Source organism: Carassius auratus, chromosome 2, assembly GCF_003368295.1.
Source record: "Carassius auratus strain Wakin chromosome 2, ASM336829v1, whole genome shotgun sequence".
Lineage (NCBI taxonomy): Eukaryota > Metazoa > Chordata > Actinopteri > Cypriniformes > Cyprinidae > Carassius > Carassius auratus.
The window spans coordinates 2,353,924-2,377,977 of NC_039244.1; the positions used below are offsets into that span (position 1 = coordinate 2,353,924).

The following is a 24,054-nucleotide window of genomic DNA, read 5'->3' on the forward strand; positions in this document are numbered from 1 at the left end:
GTTTGAAAAATGGAATGTTCCTTTAATGTTAGTGTAACAAAAATAACATATTTGAACATTTAAAAAAAAAAGAGAACAGAGAACATTAAGAAATAACTTGTTCAGAACTTAATGAGAACGTTTATCTCATTAAATATATATATTTTTAATATATATAAACGATTTATGATGTATATGTCATATGTCCGATGTATTAACCAGCAGATGGCGCTATAAAACAGTTTGAACCATTGTCTGGGAAATAACGTAATGATTAACTATAATACAAAAACAAGAGAAAACCCAAGCGCGGGTAAACTATCCGCACACAGCACGTGACCAATCATATTAGAACGACAGAAATAACTTCTGCACAAGTACACATAAATTAACACGCATATACATAGTAGTTAAAAATTATCAGGGTTATATCAATAATACAAATAATTGTTAAATAACAATATATATTAATAGTTTTCTTTTACTATAAAGTAAAAACAAACTCTGTATATCCCTCTTCACTGGAGTTGACATTTTCTTGGCTGCTTGTTGGCATGTTAACAAGAAATGTGAGGAATGTACATCTGAACTGGTTTGTCCTGTTCATTTCTACATCACAAAACAACCCATACACCTCAAAAAAGAAAGAAATTCACACCTCGACGTGCGTTCAGAGAGTTTTTTTTTTATATAAATACATTTCTAGAAATCCATCACAGAGATTCCTGAGATAGTAAGAAAAGCTTTGGGTCAGTGCTAAACTCAAATGTCAAAGGTGTGTGTCTGTGTGCGGAAGTGGTGGGCGGAGCCTACGTGAACGCGCAGGACAGGTGTGAATGAACGCGCACCTGAGCCCGTTTGAATGCGTGAACTCACTGCAAACGGAGTTTAATCAGGAGTTTATTAGTCCTTCCGTAGACTTTCAGCTCATGTTTCGTGACAAAATCGCATTTTCATCTCGCATACTTACTTTATTATGCTGACCAATAATCCCTCCATATTTAATAACACAGTTTCAGATGGATTAAGAGAAGAAGCGCGTGGGGACATGACGAGATGCGTTGAGGAATAACAGAGCAATATCTCGGCAGAATAAACCAGCAGAATGACGAAACTTCTGGCCCTCGTCTGTGTGATCGGCTTCAGATTGATGGGTAAGAAAATCTCGTGTACCTGAAATCATTTAGTCGTTTCTCTCTCAGCACATCTGTCCTTTTTGTCTACTTTATTGTGCGTTTCATGCAGCCTTTTTAGTCAAGTAAATGGTGAATATAAATAGTATATTGGCTGAATATGATTCAGAATGAGATGTTAGCTCAGAGTGTGTGTTTGTGTGGGTGTGTGATGATTGATCTGTGATGTGGAACAGTCACATTCTCTTCTACTGTAATTAAAGTTCAACCAGCTTCAAAAACCATTACTCACTCATTTATGACTGACATGGAGGAAATAAGTGAAGGAGCAAGTGTGTGTGTGAAAGAGAGAGGGAGTGAGTGAGTGTGTGTGTGTTCTATAATCAGAAGGAAATGATAGCTGATTAACAAGGGTGTAGAAGCACGTAACCCTGATTTTATGCCTAAAACAGATGTTTCCTGAAAAGTTAGATCTCAGTTCTGATTGGTTGATTGGAATGTTGTTTTAGAATAAACAAGGATGTTGATCCAGGAACATGTTGTACTTCGTGAATTCACACTCACCTTGTGAATATGAGTAAGTTGTGTATATATGTGTGTGTGAGGGAGTTAATTGTTTTGTGTGTGTGTGTGTGTGAGATGTGTGAGAGTCAGTAAATGTACATGTGTGTGTATTTGTGTGTGAGTCAGTAAGTCTGTATGTTTGTGAGTGTGTGTGTGTGTGTGTGTGTGTGTGTGTATGAGGCAGTGAGTGAGTATGTGTGTGTGTATGTGTGTGAGACAGTGAGTGAGTGCGTGAGAGTGTATATGTTTGTGTGAGTGAGTAATTTAATGAGTATGTGTGTGAGTGAATATGTGGAGGTGTGTGAGTGAGTGAGTGAGTGAGTGATTATGTGGAGGTGTGTGTGTGGAGGTGTGTGTGTGTGTGTGTGTGTGTGGAGGTGTGTGTGTGTGTTGAGGTAAGTGAGTGTGTGGAGGTGAGAGAGAGTGTGAGTGTGTGAGTGGGTGTGTGGAGGTGAGTGAGTGAGTGTGTGTGTGTGAGTGAGTGAATGTGTGGAGGTGAGTGAGTGAGTGTGTGTGTGAGTGAGTGAATGTGTGGAGGTGAGTGAGAGAGTGAGTGTGTGAGTGAGCGTGTGGAGGTGAGTGAGTATGAGTGAGTGAGTGTGTAAGTGAGCGTGTTGAGGTGAGTGAGAGAGTGAGTGTGTGGAGGTGGGTGAGTGAGTAAGTGTGTGTGAGGGTGAGAGAGTGAGTGTGTGGAGGTGAGTGAGAGAGTGAGTGTGTTGAGGAGAGTGAGTATGAGTGAGTGAGTGTGTAAGTGAGCGTGTTGAGGTGAGTGAGAGAGTGAGTGTGTGGAGGTGGGTGAGAGAGTGAGTGTGTGTGAGGGTGAGAGAGTGAGTGTGTGGAGGTGAGTGAGAGAGTGAGTGTGTTGAGGTGAGTGAGTATGAGTGAGTGAGTGTGTGGAGGTGAGTGGGAGAGTGAGTGTGTGAGTGAGTGTGTTGAGGAGAGTGAGTATGAGTGAGTGAGTGTGTAAGTGAGCGTGTTGAGGTGAGTGAGAGAGTGAGTGTGTGGAGGTGGGTGAGTGAGTGAGTGTGTGTGAGGGTGAGAGAGTGAGTGTGTGGAGGTTAGTGAGAGAGTGAGTGTGTTGAGGTGAGTGAGTATGAGTGAGTGAGTGTGTAAGTGAGCGTGTTGAGGTGAGTGAGTATGAGTGAGTGAGTGTGTGGAGGTGAGTGGGAGAGTGAGTGTGTGAGAGAGTGAGTGTGTGGAGGTGGGGGAGTGAGTGAGTGTGTGTGGAGGTGAGTGAGTGTGTGTGGGGGTGAGTGAGTGAGTGTGAGTGTGTGTGAGTGTGAGTGAGAGAGTGAGTGGTGTGAGAGTGAGTGTGTTGAGGTGAGTGAGTATGAGTGAGTGAGTGAGTGTGTGAGTGAGTGTGTTGAGGAGAGTGAGTATGAGTGAGTGAGTGTGTAAGTGAGCGTGTTGAGGTGAGTGAGTATGAGTGAGTGAGTGTGTGTGGAGGTGAGTGGGAGAGTGAGTGTGTGAGAGAGTGAGTGTGTGGAGGTGGGGGAGTGAGTGAGTGTGTGTGGAGGTGAGTGAGTGTGTGTGGGGGTGAGTGAGTGAGTGTGAGTGTGTGTGAGTGAGAGAGTGAGTGGTGTGAGAGTGAGTGTGTTGAGGTGAGTGAGAGAGTGAGTGAGTGTGTGGAGGTGAGTGAGTGTGTGTGGGGGTGAGTGAGTGAGTGTGAGTGTGTTTGAGTGAGAGAGTGAGTGGTGTGTGAGTGAGTGTGTTGAGGAGAGTGAGTGAGTGTGTGGAGGTGAGTGAGAGAGTAAGTGTGTGAGTGAATGTGTTGAGGTGAGTGAGTGTGGAGGTGACTGGGAGAGTGTGTGTGTGGAGGTGAGTGTGTGTGAGTGAGAGAGTGAGTGAGTGAGTGTGTGTGGACTAGGGCTGCACGATGTGTAGTTTAAGCATCGATATCGCGATGTACAAATCCACGATAGTCACATTGCAGGATGTGTGATGTAGGCTGTTGTAGTTTATCCGTTATTCATTAACTGTACGGGCCAGCTAATCCCCGGCCCTTGATGAATGTGATTCGCCGATTAATTGCACAGCTTAACCATCAGAGAGTGAAAGTTTATCATTGACAGGACTGAAAAACACATGCAAGTATAACAGGGCAGAGAGAGAGGGAGCGCGAGAGAGACAGAGACAGAGAGCGCGAGAGAGACAGAGACAGAGAGTGCGAGAGAGACAGAGAGAGAGCGCTAGAGAGTGCACGCGCGAGAGAGAGCGAGCCATCTTCAAACAACACGAGCGCTGTCTCTCTCCCTGGCGCATATTAATCAATTGACACAATGGTGTGGATGTTTAAATCATTTAAAATAAGAATGTAAGTGTGCTCACCCCATTTTTTTTGTAAGAAAAAATATCGCAATATATATCGCAGAAAAATAAAATATCGCAATGTCATTTTTTCCCAATATCGTGCAGCCCTAGTGTGGAGGTGAGTGAGTGTGTGTGGGGGTGAGTGAGTGAGTGTGTGGAAGTGAGTGTGTTGAGGGAGTGAGTGTGTGTGTGGAGGTGAGTGAGTGTGTGTGTGTGTGAGAGAGTGAGTGTGTGTGGGGGTGAGTGAGTGAGTGTGTGGAAGTGAGTGTGTTGAGGGAGTGAGTGTGTGTGTGGAGGTGAGTGAGTGTGTGTGTGTGTGAGAGAGTGAGTGTGTGTGGGGGTGAGTGAGTGAGTGTGTGGAAGTGAGTGTTTTGAGGTGAGTGAGTGTGTGAGTGAGCGTGTTGAGGTGAGTGAGTGAGTGTGTGGAGGTGAGTGAGTGTGTGGAGGTGAGTGTGTGTGAGTTAGAGAGTGTGTGGAGGTGAGTGAGTGAGTGTGTGAGTGAGCGTGAGAGAGTAAGTATGAGTGAGTGAGTTTGTGGAGGTGAGTGAGAGAGTTAGTGGTGTGTGAGAGAGTGAGTGTGTGGAGGTGAGTGAGTGTGTGTGTGTGAGAGAGTGAGTGTGTGGAGGTGAGAGAGTGAGTGTGTGAGTGAGCGTGAGAGAGTGAGTATGAGTGAGTGAGTTTGTGGAGGTGAGTGAGAGAGTTAGTGGTGTGTGAGAGAGTGAGTGTGTGGAGGTGAGTGAGTGTGTGTGTGTGTGAGAGAGTGAGTGTGTGGAGGTGAGTGAGTGTGTGTGTGTGTGAGAGAGTGAGTGTGTGGAGGTGAGAGAGTGAGTGTGTGAGTGAGCGTGAGAGAGAGAGTATGAGTGAGTGAGTTTGTGGAGGTGAGTGAGAGAGTTAGTGGTGTGTGAGAGAGTGAGTGTGTGGAGGTGAGTGAGTGTGTGTGTGTGTGAGAGAGTGAGTGTGTGGAGGTGAGTGAGTGTGTGTGTGTGTGTGTGTGAGAGAGTGAGTGTGTGAGTGAGCGTGAGAGAGTGAGTATGAGTGAGTGAGTTTGTGGAGGTGAGTGAGAGAGTTAGTGTGTGGAGGTGAGAGAGTGAGTGTGTGAGTGAGCGTGAGAGAGAGAGAGTATGAGTGAGTGAGTTTGTGGAGGTGAGTGAGAGAGTTAGTGGTGTGTGAGAGAGTGAGTGTGTGGAGGTGAGTGAGTGTGTGTGTGTGTGAGAGAGTGAGTGTGTGGAGGTGAGTGAGTGTGTGTGTGTGTGAGAGAGTGAGTGTGTGGAGGTGAGAGAGTGAGTGTGTGAGTGAGCGTGAGAGAGTGAGTACGAGTGAGTGAGTTTGTGGAGGTGAGTGAGAGAGTTAGTGGTGTGTGAGAGAGTGAGTGTGTGGAGGTGAGGGAGTGTGTGTGTGTGAGAGAGTGAGTGTGTGGAGGTGAGTGAGTGTGTGTGTGTGTGAGAGAGAGTGAGTGTGTGGAGGTGAGAGAGTGTGTGAGTGAGAGAGTGAGTGGTGTGTGAGAGAGTGAGTGTGTGGAGGTGAGTGTGTGTGTGAGTGAGAGAGTGAGTGGTGTGTGAGTGAGTGAGTGTGTGGAGGTGAGTGAGAGAGTGTGTGAGTGAGCGTGAGAGAGTGAGTATGAGTGAGTGAGTTTGTGGAGGTGAGTGAGAGAGTTAGTGGTGTGTGAGAGAGTAAGTGTGTGGAGGTGAGTGAGTGTGTGTGTGTGAGAGAGTGAGTGTGTGGAGGTGAGTGAGTGTGTGTGTGTGTGTGAGAGAGAGTGAGTGTGTGGAGGTGAGAGAGTGTGTGAGTGAGAGAGTGAGTGGTGTGTGAGAGAGTGAGTGTGTGGAGGTGAGTGTGTGTGTGAGTGAGAGAGTGAGTGGTGTGTGAGTGAGTGAGTGTGTGGAGGTGAGTGAGAGAGTGAGTGTGTGAGTGAGCGTGAGAGAGTGACTATGAGTGAGTGAGTTTGTGGAGGTGAGTGTGAGTGAGAGAGTGAGTGTGTGGAGGTGAGTGAGAGAGAGTGAGTGTGTGGAGGTGTGTGTGTGAGTCAGTGGGTGTGTGGAGGTGAGTGAATGAGTGCGTGTGTATGTGTGAATGCTCATTGTCCAAAAATATAAACAAAACAATGGATGCAGGGCAGAATTAGGCCAAATACCCTCTCCTTCTAAACATTAAAAAAATAGTCTTCAAATTCTGGAAACACCTGAAGACGAGTGACCTCAGCACATACCATTATAAAGCCCTCCCCTCCTTCAGCTGCTGCTGAGACTGACGGAGATCATCCAGCCGAAGTCACACTCACTCTTAACTATTCGGCCCACACAAATCATCAACACAAGTGTGTCACCCACTTACTCACTCACGGACTCTCTAACACACACACACCAAACACACTCTATTGTTCCAAACTACTTCCTGTGTTTTTTAATCAAACGAACGGTCTGCCAATACAAAATATGCTTTTCATGTCAATAAAGCTGTCTGAGTTGAATAGAATTAAGACAGAGAAGGGTGTGTGTGTGTGTGTGTGTGTGTGTGTGTGTGTAAAGTATGTATTGTTATTTTAAACATGTGGCGTGTCAGTGTGTGTTGAGTGTTTCTGTCACCTGAAACGAGAACAAACAATAACCAGAAGTGCAAGATGACATTCTCTCACTATGCCTCACACTGTCTTCTGCTTTCTGTCTCGTTTTGTCGATTCTGAAAGAAGAGAGTCTGGTCCAGAGTTTCTCCTCTGGTTTTGATTCAGGATGATTTTACACTGGACATGAAGTGGAGGCCCACAACAGTTCACAATCATACAAAAGGAGCAGAAATGTCCTTAAACGTAAAGCCAATACCAGGGTAAAAAAAATGCACGAGATCTCAAGAGTGCCATCAAATATCAAAGATCAACTCAATAAATGCTGATAGACATACATTTAATAGATTAGACTCTTATTGGATAAAAACCAGTGACTATTTCTGTTTCTGAGGCATTTATAAGAAATACCCAAGACAAAGTTGATCTGTAAATCAAACCGGTCAATCTCCTCCACGTCTTCTGTCTCCGATTGATAGTTTAGAGTTTCTTTATCCAGTCAAATCTCTTTCAGGGTAATTCACGTGTCAAATCTGGACTGATTTTGATCAAGTAAAGGTCAGAATAACCGCAGTCACATTTCCAGATGAACAAGTCTCAAATCTGATCCTCAGGATCTTTTGAGGAGCGTTTGTTTCCAGAAGCTTTACTTTCACTGTTCCTCAGCGGAGGAATGATCTTCACAAGCCTCCAGAACATCTCACATCTTCTGAGGAGCCTTGATTTCTTCAGCTCTCAATCAGTGTGTTATATGTGCAGATCATTTACATCTCATCTCACCTCATGATGTGTGTGTGTGTGTGTGTGTGTGTGTGTGTGTGTGTGGAAAGGTCACACATCTGTGTCTTTCTCATTGCACTGCATGGGAACGTCCTTGGTTTTTTGTGACATGTTTGTAGGGCAAGAACGATTGATCATGATAGCATGGGTTTATTATTAACCGTCGTCGGCCCTCACCTCATGTCTAATAGTTAACCCATTCAGTGCTGTTTGCAGATGTTCACACTGTCTCTTTATGTCTCAGTCTGTGTTCACAGTGGGTTTATCGAGCCGTCTCCGTCTCTTTCCCTGCGCTCGTTCTCTGATGCACAGACCCGGTTGCCCTGCCGCTTTAGGGCGGAGGCCAATGAGGACGTGGTGCAAGTGACCTGGTCCAGACAGAAACCAGGAGGAGAACGAGAACAGATTATCACCGGACACTTTATTCAAGGACCCGAAGGTGTGTGTACAAACACACACTAGTTGAGTGAATCTCACAAAACCTGTTAGGAATGTTTGTGGCTCAGATTTCACAATGCAGAACAATTTAATGGTCCTCAAAACAGGCTTCGTTTTGTTTTCTTGTGATTTTTGGGCTGAAATATGTGTGTGTGAGATGTGGTTATTATAGTTCACGAAACATATGAAAACCATTAAATTGAAAACGAAATAATGAATAAAAATGTAAATAAATAATAAAACTAACTATATAAACACTAAAAAACTAAGGAAAATTAAATAAAAAGAATCAACAAAATTACAAAAAGTTTAGCTTAACTTAAAATGAAAATTGAAAATGTGATAAAATCTGATCCTATCAAAATATGAAAAAACGAATAGTTTTTCATAGACACTAAAATGAAAGTAATATTTTAAATGAAGTAATAAATAAATTCTGAATGAATAAATGAAATATATCATTTATTTTAGCTACAACATAAAGTAAAAATTATACGGATTATCAAAAAAAAAACTAATAAAAATGACAAAACAAATTACAAATTTTTTAGTAAGATTAAAATGAAATCAAAACTGAAAACACAAAAATATATAATAGTACATAAATTATAATAAAGTAGCACTTTACATTTATTTACTTGAATTTAAATAAACATTAACTGAAATGAGTTGACATTTTAACATTTCTCATTTTCATTTAGTGTAACTGGATATAAAATATGTATCTAAAATAACTAAAAGTGAAACAGATTTTTTTTTTATGAAAACTATTTAGATTAATAATAATTACAAAAACAATACAAAAGTCGGCTACTAACACGGTGTAAAATTATGTTGAAATGTAAAAATAAAAGCTATTTCAAAATAATTGATGAATAAAAAATCATGCATTGCATGTAAGTATTTATTAAATATTAATAACCATAATAGTATCTCAGTGATACTAAAATAACACTGGTGTGTTTTGGTGATTCATCCACCCAGCACAAACAGACACAATCATCATTTCCCCCCAGCAGTTTTGTTAAATAGAAACAGTTTCACACGCATTGTTTTCGGATGGGCGTCTGTCACCTAGAGACGTGTTTCATGACGAATATTTTCAATGGTGCATTGTGTTCATCGGCTCTTTTATCTGAACCGACTCATACATGCCATCTGTGTTTTAGTGCATTGCTTTAATTTACCCCCCAAAAAACTAAATATTCTGTCATTATCTACTCACCCTCATATCAGCTCAGACCTGTATGACTGACTGAATTCTGTGAAACACAGAGGAGCTTGTGAATAAGAATATCATAAAATATCATAACAGTAGCTGCTATAACTTAAACGCTATATTCCACTCCACTTTGAAGTCATGTGATCATTTGTGTGAATAACAGACCCAAATTTAACATGTTTTCACCGTGAAACTTGAGCTGTGGCCACCAGGGAATAAAAAAGAGCAAAAGAAATGATCAGAATGTGACTTGCATATCCTGATAACTTCTTTTGTGGTTGAAACAGTGTTATTTTAGTATTATCTGAGAAACTATTATAGTAGACTATAGAGACTAAAGTTTTTGTGTTTATATATTATTTTTATTTGAATTTTAAAGTAAGGTTATCGTTTTTTGTCATTTTTATTAGTTGTTTTATAAAAAGTCTATATAGTTTCAATTTGTTTTTTTTTTATTTTAGTTTTAGTTATTCTAATACATCAAGTTAAAGTATATATGAAAATGAAAACTAAAATAAAAAATAAAATAAGATTTTTGTGAATTATTTTTTATTTTTTTATAAATTCTCTTTTCATTTCATTTTGAAGTTTTAATAATTTAGTTTAGGCATTTTTATTAGTTTGTATTCTTTTCAAATGTCTATCTATTGATTTTCATTTTAAGTTTCAGACATAATATTGTTACAAAGCTGTTACAAAATGAAAATGAGAAAGAAAAATTACAATTAAAAATTAAACTTATTTTAATAAAAGAAAAATTACACGTAGTTTACATTTAGCTGTAATTTATTTCAAATGAGATAGGTTTTTTTTTTTTTTTTTTTATGATATTACTTCGTTTTAGTTAACTTAATCACCTTGGTTTGAATACGACAGGATTTAAGGGGTCACTTGTAATTTGGATTGAACCTGCAGCTTTTGTATAAGCAGCAAAAAGTCTTCCTGAATCTTCTGGTGATTCTTAGTGTCTTTGAAACAAGACTTCTGATGAAACAATAAGAGCTTAGGAGAATCGATTTGGTTTCAGTGGATTCACATTACACTGACATTTACTAAACGTAAATACTGAAGTTTGCATGTGATTTCCATATAGGGTGTTCAAAGAATGTCCAGGAATAAAACAACCGTTTGTTAATTTTGTGTTGTTTTTGACACAAGTCTCTTGAGAATTTCCCTCTAATTGAATCTAATGTTTTTCTTCCGTTGTTTTATTTCAGCGTCTCCTGATTTTCTGAATCGTGTTCAGTTCGAGAGCTCCGAACCGACCGTCGACTCCACGCTGTTGATTCTGAACACAAAGAAAGCTGATCAGGCCACATACACCTGCCACATCTCCACCTTTCCCTCTGGAAGCTTCGAGAGACAAATCAGTCTGACTGTCTGGAGTAAGATCCCCTCTTTTCACATTTCACTTGATTTTCTCAAGCTTCATTTCACTTCTGTTTGCTAAAGGAAGGTCTGTTAAACCGTTAATCTGCAGTAAGGTACAAAATCAACATGTTTTTTGTTTCTGCTAAACAAACCAGTTTAAAAATAACTTTGCTTTTGTAATTCCTTTGTGTCGTAGCACTCCAGAGAGTAATATGCTGTAAAAAAAAAAAAAAAAAAAAGATACATTTATTTGTACAGTAAAAAAATTACCTTTGGGTAACTATAAGTTACAGATAACATTAAATGTAATTTTTATACCATAATTAGCATAATATGTAATTTTACTGTGAACTTTATAGATTTTGCAAGTAAAAATTATTAATTAACATTTTTTATGGCGAAAAACAGTAGATGGACATTCCCAGTATGAATCAATATTATTATATTTAATATATAAAAAATGTTATCATCAATAATGTACATTTAGGGTGTTATGTGTTGCATTTTCTTTTATTTAGTCTGTTAATGGAATAATTTTTTCTATGTTAATTTTCAATATTTTGTTTATATCTATGTATGATTATTGGCCATGTTTTACACCGACCAAATCAATAGTTTTTTTCATGCACTGGTAATTTTTGAGATTTTGGTCTATTTTTGCTTCCATAACTTGTCCTATTCAGATAAGTGGAATAAAAAAAATTTAAGATACACATTTAAGTGTTTATTTAATTGCAATTTATCTATTTGCATCTGTTGATTTTAATCACAGTCCGTATCTTTAAAGTTTTCTTCTCAACTTCAGCAGCACTTATAAACACCAAAACTTAGAGTTTTATTCCTCTCTATATTCTGAATGTTTTTACTGAGGTGTTTGCTCATATATCATTCACACTGATTTATACAACATTTTATTCCTAAAACATGCTGAAAATGCACATATTTAAAAGCTATGAGTTTTTTCTCTCCACTTCAGCAGCACTTACAAACACCAAAACTTAGGGGTTTTTTCCTCTCTATGTTTTGAAGGTTTCTACTGAGGGGTTTGTTCATATTTCATTTGCCTGGATTTATTTCTGCACTTTATCTATTTGCGCCTATACGTTTCGGGCTGTTTTTTTTTCAAAATGAGTTTTTATCTCTACTTCAGCAGAACTTACAAACACCAAAACTTAGGTTTTTATTCCTCTCTATATTTTGAAGGTTTTTACTGAGGGGTTTGTTCATATATCATTCACAATGATTTATATAACATTTTACTCATAAAACATGGCAAAAAATATGTATTTTTTTTGTCTTTTGACTTTTTTCTGATTTATGGAGTGATTAAAAAGAGAAATCAATAGTCTCCTCTGTGGAAATCTTTAACTCTAATATGTCAGCCAAATCAAACAAGAAGTTTGATCCTGACTTTATCCAGTGTTCAAGAAAATTTATGCAAATGAGTGCATCTTTAACTAGAAAATGAATCTTTTACATATTTAAACATACAAACAATAAAAGACAATTTTCATAATGTACTGTGATTTATTAAATGGGGAAGTATAGTGATTATCTATTACTTTCTTGCCTTAAAATGTTCTGAAATGCCACAGTTTGCAGTGTTATTATGCTTTAACACAGTCCTTCATCTGTGTTCCTCCTTCACTAGTTTATCCGATCTCGTCTCTGGATCCGGTGATCCTTGAGGAAGGCCAGTCGTTCCGCGCAGCTGCTTTCTGTCGTGCGGTTGGACACCCTCCGCCGCATTTGTCATGGGACACGGACGTTCCTGGGCAGTCTCAGAACCGTACTGGAGAGGATGGAGTCGTAACCTCGCAGTTTTCCCTTCATCCACTGCGCAGCATGAACAAACAGCGCTTGGACTGTCTGGTGTGGCATCCAGCTCTCGACGGCCCGCACAGAATCAGCAACAAACTCATCGTGCACTGTGAGTCATCCTTAAACCCATCAACCAATAATCAACATTTTGGGGAATGTCCATGCTGCTCTTTTCTTTGTGTCACTATTATATTTTGTTAATATTTAAAATTGTATGCACAATATGTGCATTTTTTGTTCCCAAGAGCGTGCACAGCTCTCAGCCTCACCTTGCTTCATACTACAGTGACGTTAATAAATCTTTAATACGTTAGCTCATACATGAACATGATTTCTGCCCAAGTCCTGTCCGATTGCATTGGCTTTGTGGGGATGAAGACGACAACTCCCATGATTCCACACTCAATCATGGTGCCATCAAACTACGCCTTTGTTTCTTTGTTTTGAATATGTGCAGCGAAAATTACATACTGAGCCTTTAAAGTTTATTTTTCTGTTTTCATTTTTAGTTAACATTTTTTTCATTTTGATTTGAGTTTTTAGCATTTTTATTAGATTTTTTAAAGACAATTAATTGTTTTATTTTAATGCTCATTTTATTTCAAGTAACTGAATTTTTTATGGTTTTAGTTAACAATAATAACCCTGATACAGTGTTATTTTTGTATCAGTGAAATACTGTTATAGCTTTTAATAGTTCGCATTATATTTTCTTTTTTTTGTATTGTATCTTCATTAAAGTCTTAGATTTTTTTCATATCTATATAGTTTTTATTATACTATTTAAGTTTTAATTATTTTAGTACATCAAGTAAAACTAAATGAAAGCAATAAATGTTTCCTTGGGCTCAATCTGAATTAAGTTTATATATATATATATATATATATATATATATGTATGTATATATATATTGATAATAATAATAATAATATTATTTTTATTTTTTTCCTTTTATTTCAATTAATGTTCACCTTATTTCAAGATAACAATGATGAAGTGTTATATTAGTAGTAGTAGTATTTTTCTATTATTATAAAAATTAGTAATATAGGTTTTTTTTATGTTTTTTTTTTTTGTGTGTGTGTCTCTGTAGTTTTTTCCCCCCGCTCCAGTAGTTTATTTAGTAGATTAAATTAATCTACATAAAACAGTTTTTTTTACATTTGATTTCAGGTGATACAAATCATTTTTTCTATTTCTAGTTTTAGTTAATGATAATGTTGTTGATGTGAGCCTGTGTTTGTGCTTCAGATCCTCCTGATGCAGTGATCGCTGATTCTGGTTCCTGGAGAATCGGACACTCGGGATCTGAGCTCAGATGTGTGGTTAAAGGAAACCCGTTGCCTCAAAACATCACGTGGAGCAGGTAACACCGTTTCACAGAGCACAGGAAGATTGAGTCTGACTGATGTGTGAAGTGACTAACCACAGTTAGCTTTGCTTTTTGTTTTTAAAATCTGTTTTATTTCAGTCTGGCTGTAGAAATTACCACAGTATCTCTTAAATCATAAAGATGCAGAAATAATAATTCATGCCTTTATTTCAAGTAGACTTTTGACTACAGTAATGCACTTTTTACTGGTCTTCCACAAAAATCTGTTAAAAGACTTCTGCTTATTTAAGCCAAGGAGATAATTATATTGATAGTTCTCTTGTTAATTATACCCCATCAAGAACTTTAAGATCTTCCAATACAGGTTTACTAGAAAAGAAAAACAAAGAATTGTGATGCAGCCTTCGTAAATTATGTTCCTAAATTGTGGAAAACATTACCTTCAGATATTAGGGAAGCTAGCACAATCAGTATTTCTTTTTTGTCTGTTTTATTGAATGTGCTGTTTTATTTTAGATATGTTGTATACATATTGTACGCTTGATGTATTTGTTTTATTGGATTTAATGTTGTTTATTTAACAGTTTATTCTTGATTATGTAAAGCACTTTAAGTCACATTTTATGTTTGAAAGATGCTATATAAATAAATGTGTAAAATTTTTATTATTATAAATGGAAATGATTTCATCAAACTCTTTTCTAGGGAAAACAGTGGGTTAAATATCTTAGTATTTGGTATTAAATTATTTTTTTTTTTTACTAATTTAGTATTACTATATATTTTAGCATTTAATATACATTTCTATTTTGCTTTTTTTACTATTTGTTTTAAAATAATACTAATTTAATATTCATATTTATTTTATTATGTTGTATTTATTTTTACAATTCACCTTTTTTACTGATAGTATGTAGTTTACATTAATAATTTATATTTATTTTTACTATTTTTAGTATGTTGTATTTAATTTAGCTGTTTTATTATTTTAGTGCTTATTTTTATTGTATTAGAACTTGTTTAGAATTTTTTTTTGCTATTTTAATATTTTATTAATATAATTTTTTATTTATTTATTTATTTATTTATTTTTTTACTGTTTTAGTATTAGTGTTTATTTTAATATTTCCAACTTATTATTTTACACATTTAATTGAAATTATTTAGTACTTAGGATATTTTTAGCTATATAGCACCCAGTCGTGACTAACTTCTGAAGATTACCGCAGCCAGTGAGATCAGCGGTTGTGATTTTGGGAAATACTCTCATGTTTGTGTCGTATGCATCAGACGGTCAGTCTGTAGGTGTGACAATTATTTGATTACGCTGCTGTCTGCCAGATCACCAGCACAGTTATTTAAACTCTGCACGCTTTAGTTGCATAAACGAGTGTCGAATTGAACTAGCGACATTGCAAAGATCCCTACAAAAACACTAGTTTTCCACCCCTTCTCTCATTGTGTTTCTCTTTATTTAACAAAATCACAAAGGCTTCTGAACTGCAGCGATGCATATTCACATGCTCCTTTCAGGATAAAATAAAAGCTTCAGTGTCTCGTTGCAACCTGAGAGCTAAGATCCAAAAAGGGCGCTTTTCATGCACGGGACAGGAAAGAAAAAGAACGAGAGAGAGAAAAAGAGCAGGATGCTAAATGATGAGGGTGGGGTGTATCGAGACAAGCTAAGCCCTAAATAACCCTCCTGCCCTGTAATGATTGTTTTAACCAACACAGAAACACAGGCTTCGTACTGGATTAAAAATGCAGCGCATCAACTGCAATTAACCACATTTATGCATCGTCATGCATGCTTCTGCAGACGTGAAGGAGTCCTCAGATCATGCATGTGGGTGCTTTATTAAAGTTGCATGGTGTGTGGGTCATATTTGCATGCATACAGTTGCTGAGGAGGTGTTTTCATTCAGGTAGTGCTGGAGAATGTACTGGTAACAGGCTGCAGGAGTCACATGATACTCAGATGATAATTACAGTGAAGGTCCGAAACCTGAGATGTGTTTAATGTGGTTTTTGGCGTCGCTGCAGTTGTGTGATGTTATGGGGTATCGGCCAAAGTAATACTGTGTGTGTGTGTGTGTCCTGATTCACACCTGTCTGAGGGGTTAAAGCCACCTACCGCAGATTAAAGACCGATACTGATGGAGGAAGTCTCATGCACAATTAAACTGAAGCTCGAGGATTGCAAATGCAGTCTTTCAAAAAAAGAAAGTGTTTGTTTTGCTTTTCCAGAACAAATATCTGAACATTCTTAAATCACGATTTAGATGCAAAGGAATATGCATAAGTTATTAAGTCTTGTTTTTGGAAAAAACATTATTTACTGCATTTATTTGATCAAAGTAAAAATTGTGAAATATTGTTGTAATTTAAAATATCTGTTTTCTATGTGAATATATAATAAACTGTAATTTATTTCTGTGATGCTCCGCTGTATTTTCAGCTTCATTCCTCCAGTCTTCAGTGTCTCATCATCTTCAGAAGTTCAAAAGTTTGTGGTCAATAAGAAATGAATACTTTTATACATGAAAGATGCATTAAATTAATCAGATGTGACGGTAAAGACATTTATAATGTCACAAAAGATTTTTATTTCAAATAAATGCTAAAATTCCATTCATCTGTGAATCCTGAAAAATAAAATGCATCACAGTTTCCACAAAAATATTATTGTTATCAACACTGATAATAATCAGAAATGTTTCTTGAGCAGTAAATCATCATATTATTCTGATTTCTGAAGATCATGTGACACTGAAGACTGGAGGAATGATGCTGAAAATACAGCGGAGCATCACAGAAATACATTACACTTTAACACAGATTCACACAGAAGACAGTTATTTTAATTCATAATAATATTTCCAAATATACTCCAAAGAACGTCTCCATTGAACTCACTTAATGAACACTACAGATAATTGTGTCCACTAATGTTTGTCTCTCTCTCTCTCTCTCTCTCTCTTTCTCTCTCTCTCTCTGTGTGTGTGTGTGTGTGTGTGTGTTCAGGAAGGCCGGTCGTCTCCCAGCAGGAGTGTTGGTTCAGGAGGACAGACTGGTGTTTGTTCGGCCTCTGAACGTGACGGATGAAGGAGTGTACATCTGTCAGACCGCTAACAGTGTGGGAATCGCTAAAGCCGAGTTTAAAAGTGGAGATCGGAAGTAGGTGTTCAATCTACTAAAGATACAAATGACACAAGACCCGATCGTCACACTGACCGATGAACACAACCACATGGGTTTTCCCACGACACTTCTCTCACAGATTTCCTTCTGTGGGAGGGGAATCATGTTAATGTACATTACATCAATTCTCAGATTTATTTATACGCTCATTCTGGAAAAACCCTGTTTATGAGATTTGTTTTCATTTTATACAGAAATTAAAACCGAGAATACTTTTTTTAATTTAATATTTAATTGTAATATTTTTTGTAAATAATTGTAAATATTTTTTAATAATTAAAAAAATATTTTATATTTATTTTAAATAATTTTTATATTTATTTAAATAAATAATATATCAATTTTATTTATTTATTTATTTATATAGCACTGCATAAATACAACTAGGTTGCCCAAAGTGCTTTACAAGGTAAACAAAGAAGATTCTACATCAAGATGATAATAATAATTAACATATATTTTTTAAATGCCCTAATATAGGAATATATACAATATAGGATTTTTAAAAAAAATTATATATATATATATATATATATATATATATATATATATATATATATAGATATTTGTATTAGGATCACTGATATGATATGATATCATGATATCAGTGATATCACTGTTGTTTCTTTAGTACACACATATTTTCAGCTCGAAGTGAAGTTTGTAAATGTTGTTAAAAATAGCAGTACCAACATCAGGGCAGCAGAAAATGTGCTTAAAATAACCAAGATGATGTTTGATTCTGGAAACATTTCTGTGTTTGTGGCCCGTCTCTACATTTTCTCAGGGTTTTTTCTGTTGGTTATTACCACATGACTTCCTCATAATGTTTTACAGAATCGTTTAAATTTAGATCTTAATCATAGTCCACAGTGACTCAGAAACCAATTGAAACACAGTCCATTCAATGCAACAACAACAAAAAAAAACTATATCAATTTACTCAGCGTTTGTCTACTTTTGTGATTCTGTTGCCCCCATGTGGAGATTAAATTAAATTAAATTAAATTAAATTAAATTAAATTAAATTAAATTAAATTAAATTAAATTAAATTAAATTAAATTAAATTAAATTAAATTAAATTAAACCACCATGTGGTTTTATTTTATTTTTTAATTATTTTTATTGTTTTTGATATTTTATCTTTTTTTATTTTTTTTTTACTTTATTATTATTATTTTTTGTAAATAATAATTTAACCTTTTTTTATTAAATTAAAGACATTACCGGTGAATAGGGAAAATATTTTTACTAATATCATCCGCACAATGTTGTATGAGTGTGCATGAAAACCTTCAGGACACAGTGCGGAATAAAACAGTGAAGTTTTGTCTGAAGCCGTTTTTGTTGTCTATTTTCAGAGCATGCCACTGAGTTTCCACACCCTGTGATAAGCCCATCAGAGACTCTCCTCATCATCATAGGAGCGTCTGTCGCCGGGGTTTTGGTCATCTTTATAGTGATCTCCATCATCTATGTCAACTGTCACCTTAAACGCAAGAACAGAAAGCTGAAGCGAGCGCTCAGCATCAGAACGTGAGTCTGAGACCTTAGACATGCATCCAGAGGAAATCTCTCAGTGCAACATGATTGTGTTTGTGTCTCAGGGAGGAGATGATCAGTCTGTCACGACAGGTTTCCATGAGGAGACTCAACTCCATCAACGGGGATCCCAGGACAGCGGTACGCCTCCACAGAAACACCTGAGACACACATCTAATGTTCTCATCACTGCTGGAACTCCTGCCATTCACCACTAAATTAAACAGAAGGAAGAAGAAATTATATTGTACACAAAAAACATTTGCATTGTTGCATTGTTATGAAAATGTAGAAAACGTACTTAAACATAATGCTAGAATATATTTTGTTTAATATAATTGTTACTGTTAAATTATTTATACATTAGTTTCCATTTATTGTACTATTTATGCTGACTTTAATTCGTTCTATTACAGTATTTCTATTTTGATGAGAATCTAATAATAATACAATAATGAAAACTATTAAAATATATATATATATATATATATATATATATATATATATATAAAAGTAAAGAAACTGTGCAGGGAAAATATTCTTAATTGTCATGAAAATAATTTTGCAATGCAAAAAAGAAAATCGATTTATTTATATTTAATATTTATTTGTCACTTCTTTAATTCCTGTGATTCACCACAAAATCAAAAGAAAGAAATAAGTAATTATATTCTCCATAAATAGCTTCATAATTAAGAAAACTCATATCATTAGAATAATGCAAGTATTTCTATATTAGTTTTTATTCTCCTGCCTTTTAATTTACGTTCGTTTCATTTAAAAAAGTATTTGCATTAGTGTTTTTTTTTTTTTTTTTAATCTTTATCTTTAGGAATAATAACAAATAACAAAAGACTTAAAAGCAAGATTGTTCTTAATTGTCATAAATATTATATAATTTAAAAACTTGCGTATATTCTGAATACCATAATGCAAATAATCAGTATTTATATATTATTTAGTGTTTATTATCCTGACTTTAGTTTATGCAGATTTTAATTGTAAAAATATGTATTACTATATTATTTTTTTTTGCATCTTTGAGAATAAAAAAAAAAATCTACAAAAGTAAAGGAATACATTAGTGGATCGAAAATGTTTTTAGTCGCCATGAAAATAATGTCACAATGCGTAAAAATTGTCCTAAAAATTTGCTTTTTTATGTTTTCATGAAATTCTGAATTCTTCCTTAAACTATAATTATGAAATGTGAGCTTAAGCTATAAAACTATAGTTATATTAAAACTAAAGCACTATTAAAAACATTATAGTTAAATTAAGCTTAAACTATCAAATATGTGCTATATATGTACAGTATTGTTCAAAATAATAGCAGTACAATGTGACTAACCAGAATAATCAAGGTTTTTCGTATATTTTTTTATTGCTACGTGGCAAACAAGTTACCAGTAGGTTCAGTAGATTCTCAGAAAACAAACAAGACCCAGCATTTATGATATGCACGCTCTTAAGGCTGTGCAATTGGGCAATTAGTTGAATTAGTTGAAAGGGGTGTGTTCAAAAAAATAGCAGTGTGGCATTCAATCACTGAGGTCATCAATTTTGTGAAGAAACAGGTGTGAATCAGGTGGCCCCTATTTAAGGATGAAGCCAACACTTGTTGAACATGCATTTGAAAGCTGAGGAAAATGGGTCGTTCAAGACATTGTTCAGAAGAACAGCGTACTTTGATTAAAAAGTTGATTAGAGAGGGGAAAACCTATAAAGAGGTGCAAAAAATGATAGGCTGTTCAGCTAAAATGATCTCCAATGCCTTAAAATGGAGAGCAAAACCAGAGAGACGTGGAAGAAAACGGAAGACAACCATCAAAATGGATAGAAGATAACCAGAATGGCAAAGGCTCAGCCAATGATCACCTCCAGGATGATCAAAGACAGTCTGGAGTTACCTGTAAGTACTGTGACAGTTAGAAGACGTCTGTGTGAAGCTAATCTATTTTCAAGAATCCCCCGCAAAGTCCCTCTGTTAAAAAAAAGGCATGTGCAGAAGAGGTTACAATTTGCCAAAGAACACATCAACTGGCCTAAAGAGAAATGGAGGAACATTTTGTGGACTGATGAGAGTAAAATTGTTCTTTTTGGGTCCAAGGGCCACAGGCAGTTTGTGAGACGACCCCCAAACTCTGAATTCAAGCCACAGTACACAGTGAAGACAGTGAAGCATGGAGGTGCAAGCATCATGATATGGGCATGTTTCTCCTACTATGGTGTTGGGCCTATTTATCGCATACCAGGGATCATGGATCAGTTTGCATATGTTAAAATACTTGAAGAGGTCATGTTGCCCTATGCTGAAGAGGACATGCCCTTGAAATGGTTGTTTCAACAAGACAATGACCCAAAACACACTAGTAAACGGGCAAAGTCTTGGTTCCAAACCAACAAAATTAATGTTATGGAGTGGCCAGCCCAATCTCCTGACCTTAATCCAATTGAGAACTTGTGGGGTGATATCAAAAATGCTGTTTCTGAAGCAAAACCAAGAAATGTGAATGAATTGTGGAATGTTGTTAAAGAATCATGGAGTGGAATAACAGCTGAGAGGTGCCACAAGTTGGTTGACTCCATGCCACACAGATGTCAAGCAGTTTTAAAAAACTGTGGTCATACAACTAAATATTAGTTTAGAGATTCACAGGATTGCTAAATCCCAGGAAGAAAAAAATGTTTGTACAAAATAGTTTTGAGTTTGTACAGTCAAAGGTAGACACTGCTATTTTTTTGAACACACCCCTTTCAACTAATTGCCCAATTGCACAGCCTTAAGAGCGTGCATATCATGAATGCTGGGTCTTGTTTGTTTTCTGACAATCTACTGAACCTACTGGTAACTTGTTTGCCACGTAGCAATAAAAAATATACTAAAAACCTTGATTATTCTGGTTAGTCACATTGTACTGCTATTATTTTGAACAATACTGTAAATGTTGTGCACCTGCCTGGAAGTGTGTTCCTGAAACATGATTTTTGATCACAGTTTGAAGTCATGTGATGCATCATACTCTACCTCCTCTGTGTGTGTGTGTGTGTGTGTGTGTGTGTGTGTGTGTGTGTGGTCTGCAGCTGGAGGAGGGTTCACTGATTCAGATGGACAGTGTGATGAAGGGCAGTGTTTTATCAGTGGAGGTGAGTTTGCTTCACACCAGAGTGAGTTTGTGTGAGGGAGTGAGTGAGTGAGACCCTCAGCAGAATAAACGCATCTGTGTCTCTCTGTAGGATCGTTCACCTCTGAGTGACGTGAGAGGCAGACGTGGAAACGTAGAGTTGGACAGTCTGGGACGTCCTGCCATCTACACACACCGGCCGGAGCGATCCAGCAAGGCCTTGAGAGAGAGTGAGGAGGAGAGAAATGAGCGCAGACGGAGAGTTGAGTCCTACGTCAAATCCAGCAATATGTCACTGGTGAGTGTGTGTGTGTGTGTGACATCAGATCACTTCTTAATGCGTGAAATGACCGTTTGAACTGATTCACACCGATTGATTCAAACTGTCTTTTGACTGAATTCTAGAGCACCCCAAACTTACGATTTAAGTGACATGGATCACAAAACTGATCTAAAGATGCTTGAACCCAGTAAAGCCTGACATAACAGACAGAAAACTCTTTAAATAGATCAGTATATTGAAGCTTTAGACAAAAAAAAAAGTTTGCATGTTTTGTTTTGTGTCATATGTGATGCATCAGGCTTTTAAGACTCCTATAGTGTTACACGCAAAATCCCACAATGCACAAAAATTTATATTTAATATTCATATGCAACTTCTGTAATTCCTGTCATTTCTCACAAAATCAGAAGAAAGAAGAAATGATATGCATTTTCATTATTTTAAAAGATTTGCATCATTACCACAATGCAAATAAATCAGGAAAGTATTTATATATGGGTTCTCCTGCCTTAAATTTATGCTCATTTAATTTACAAATAAAATTTGTATTAGTTAATTTTTTGATGAGAATCAACTTTTAGAATAATAATTAATAACCAAAAATTAAGGTTGTTTTTATTTGTAAAAAAATATACTTTTTTTATATTCATGTCACTGTTGTATGTCTAAAGAAAATGTGTATTTTATATATTAATATTTATATTAATTATATAATTATTATACAAACTATTTTCGTACCTATTACATATATGTTCGTATGTTTAATATTCTTCCTTTATGCAAATTTTGTCTGTAAAATGTAAGTTTTTTATTATTATATTATATATTTTATTATAATTTATTTTCATGAGAATCTTTGAGATTATAAAAAAGACCTCAAAAGGGAATGAACTTGTGGAGGGAAAATGTTCTTAATTATCATGAAAATAATGTGACAATACAAAAAAATGTAGTAAGAATAAAAGGAAAAAACTGCTGTTTTATTCAGAGACCCAAAAATGTGCAATTTGGTGCAGATACTGAATATTTATAACCAAAAAGTGAGAAAATTTTGATTGTATTAAAAGGTCTTTTACTTGTTAAAAAAACCCTTATCTTTCCATCAGACGACAGAAACAGGTTTAACAGCAAAGCTGGATCATTTAGAGGCATTTTGTAGCTTTATAGGGTTAAAACTACATCATCATGTTTCTAGACTTGACATGAGCAGTGAAAAAACAGTGATTATTCAACATATTCAACATATCCAACAAGCCTTTCGCTGTAAGCAGATCTCAGATGACGTGTTTCTCTTCCAGGATTCAGGGCTTCACCGGGATCAGAGTTCTCCTCCTCCGTCCTTGAGCTCGGGTCTGACTGTAGATGCCATCGGTGAAGGATGGAAGCGCAGCTCTCGCCGAGAGATTCACCGAGACGTGCAGCGAGAGCGAGTTCCTGAAGGAGACGAGGAAAGCTCCGCTGTGATCTCCCATCAGCTAGCCGAGGCTGTGTCCAACTACTTCCAGTGCAGCAACGGCGGACTGACGCCGAGGGCAAACCCCAACGCCATCATCATACACTCACAGAGATCCGTCATCTGATCAACACTCCATCCTTCCTGCAGCTCAAGCGTTGTGCTGATCGTCGCTGCATGCAGCTTGATTATCTAGAAACTCTTAAAGGAGCAGTGCACAAAAAAATGACCATTTACTTTCTCAAACGGCATGGTTTTCTTCTGTAGGAGCGTTTGCAAAGCATTAACGCTCAAAACAGTCGTGCATATCACTCGTGCACAATAGCGAAAATCTGCAGTAGACTTGATGATCATCCTTCTGCAAAGCACTCGAATGCATCACAATCATTGGAGATGTTCAGTGTCACTGATGGCAAACCTGGACATTTGGATAAGATTTGAGGAAACCCTTTACAAAAAGATTTCCTTTAGTTCATGCATTAGCTAATATGAGCTGACGATAAAAAAAAAAAAAAATATATATATATATATATATATATATATATATAGCTAACAATTAAATAAATACGTATATATTATACAGCATTGAGAAACCATATTTTTTATTAACATCGATTTATAATTGTTATAGCTAACCAAAACTAAAACCATGAAAAATTTAAAAGATATTTTTATATACATTTTATTTTAAGGCTGCAAGGTTACAAAGGCTGATTTTCTAATTTTTATTTAGTTTAAGTACTAAAACGAACAAAACAATGTATTACAACTATATAGATATAAAAATAAAAAAAAATGACAAAAAAAAAAAAATGACAAAAAAAAAACAATTCAAAATTACTAAAGCCATAAAATATTAATTACTTGAAATAAACATTAGCTGAGATAAAATATAAAAAAACTTATACCAATGCAACTTTTCTTTTTTTATTAAAAGTAC

At 36.2% G+C, this 24,054-nt stretch overlaps 1 protein-coding gene across 1 annotated transcript; it reads left to right on the plus strand.

Moving 5' to 3' along the window:
* Positions 1-794: 794 nt before the first annotated feature.
* nectin4b (nectin cell adhesion molecule 4b) lies at positions 795-23,606 on the plus strand. The gene is made up of 11 exons (XM_026277825.1): positions 795-1,133; positions 7,568-7,762; positions 10,201-10,368; positions 12,006-12,284; positions 13,428-13,542; positions 16,534-16,673; positions 18,073-18,247; positions 18,319-18,394; positions 21,338-21,400; positions 21,491-21,676; positions 22,960-23,606. The coding sequence occupies exons 1-11, from the start codon at positions 1,085-1,087 to the stop codon at positions 23,239-23,241; spliced, it is 1,728 nt and encodes a 575-aa protein (XP_026133610.1). The 5' UTR covers positions 795-1,084; the 3' UTR covers positions 23,242-23,606.
* Positions 23,607-24,054: the final 448 nt, after the last annotated feature.

Excerpts from the sequence above, each read along its gene's own strand:
- nectin4b (XM_026277825.1), top strand. The coding sequence starts at position 1,085 with ATGACGAAACTTCTGGCCCTCGTCTGTGTGATCGGCTTCAGATTGATG. Across the intron at positions 1,134-7,567 it reads GATCGGCTTCAGATTGATGG|TCTGTGTTCACAGTGGGTTT; the intron begins GTAAGAAAATCT and ends TTTATGTCTCAG. Across the intron at positions 21,677-22,959 it reads AATCCAGCAATATGTCACTG|GATTCAGGGCTTCACCGGGA; the intron begins GTGAGTGTGTGT and ends TTTCTCTTCCAG.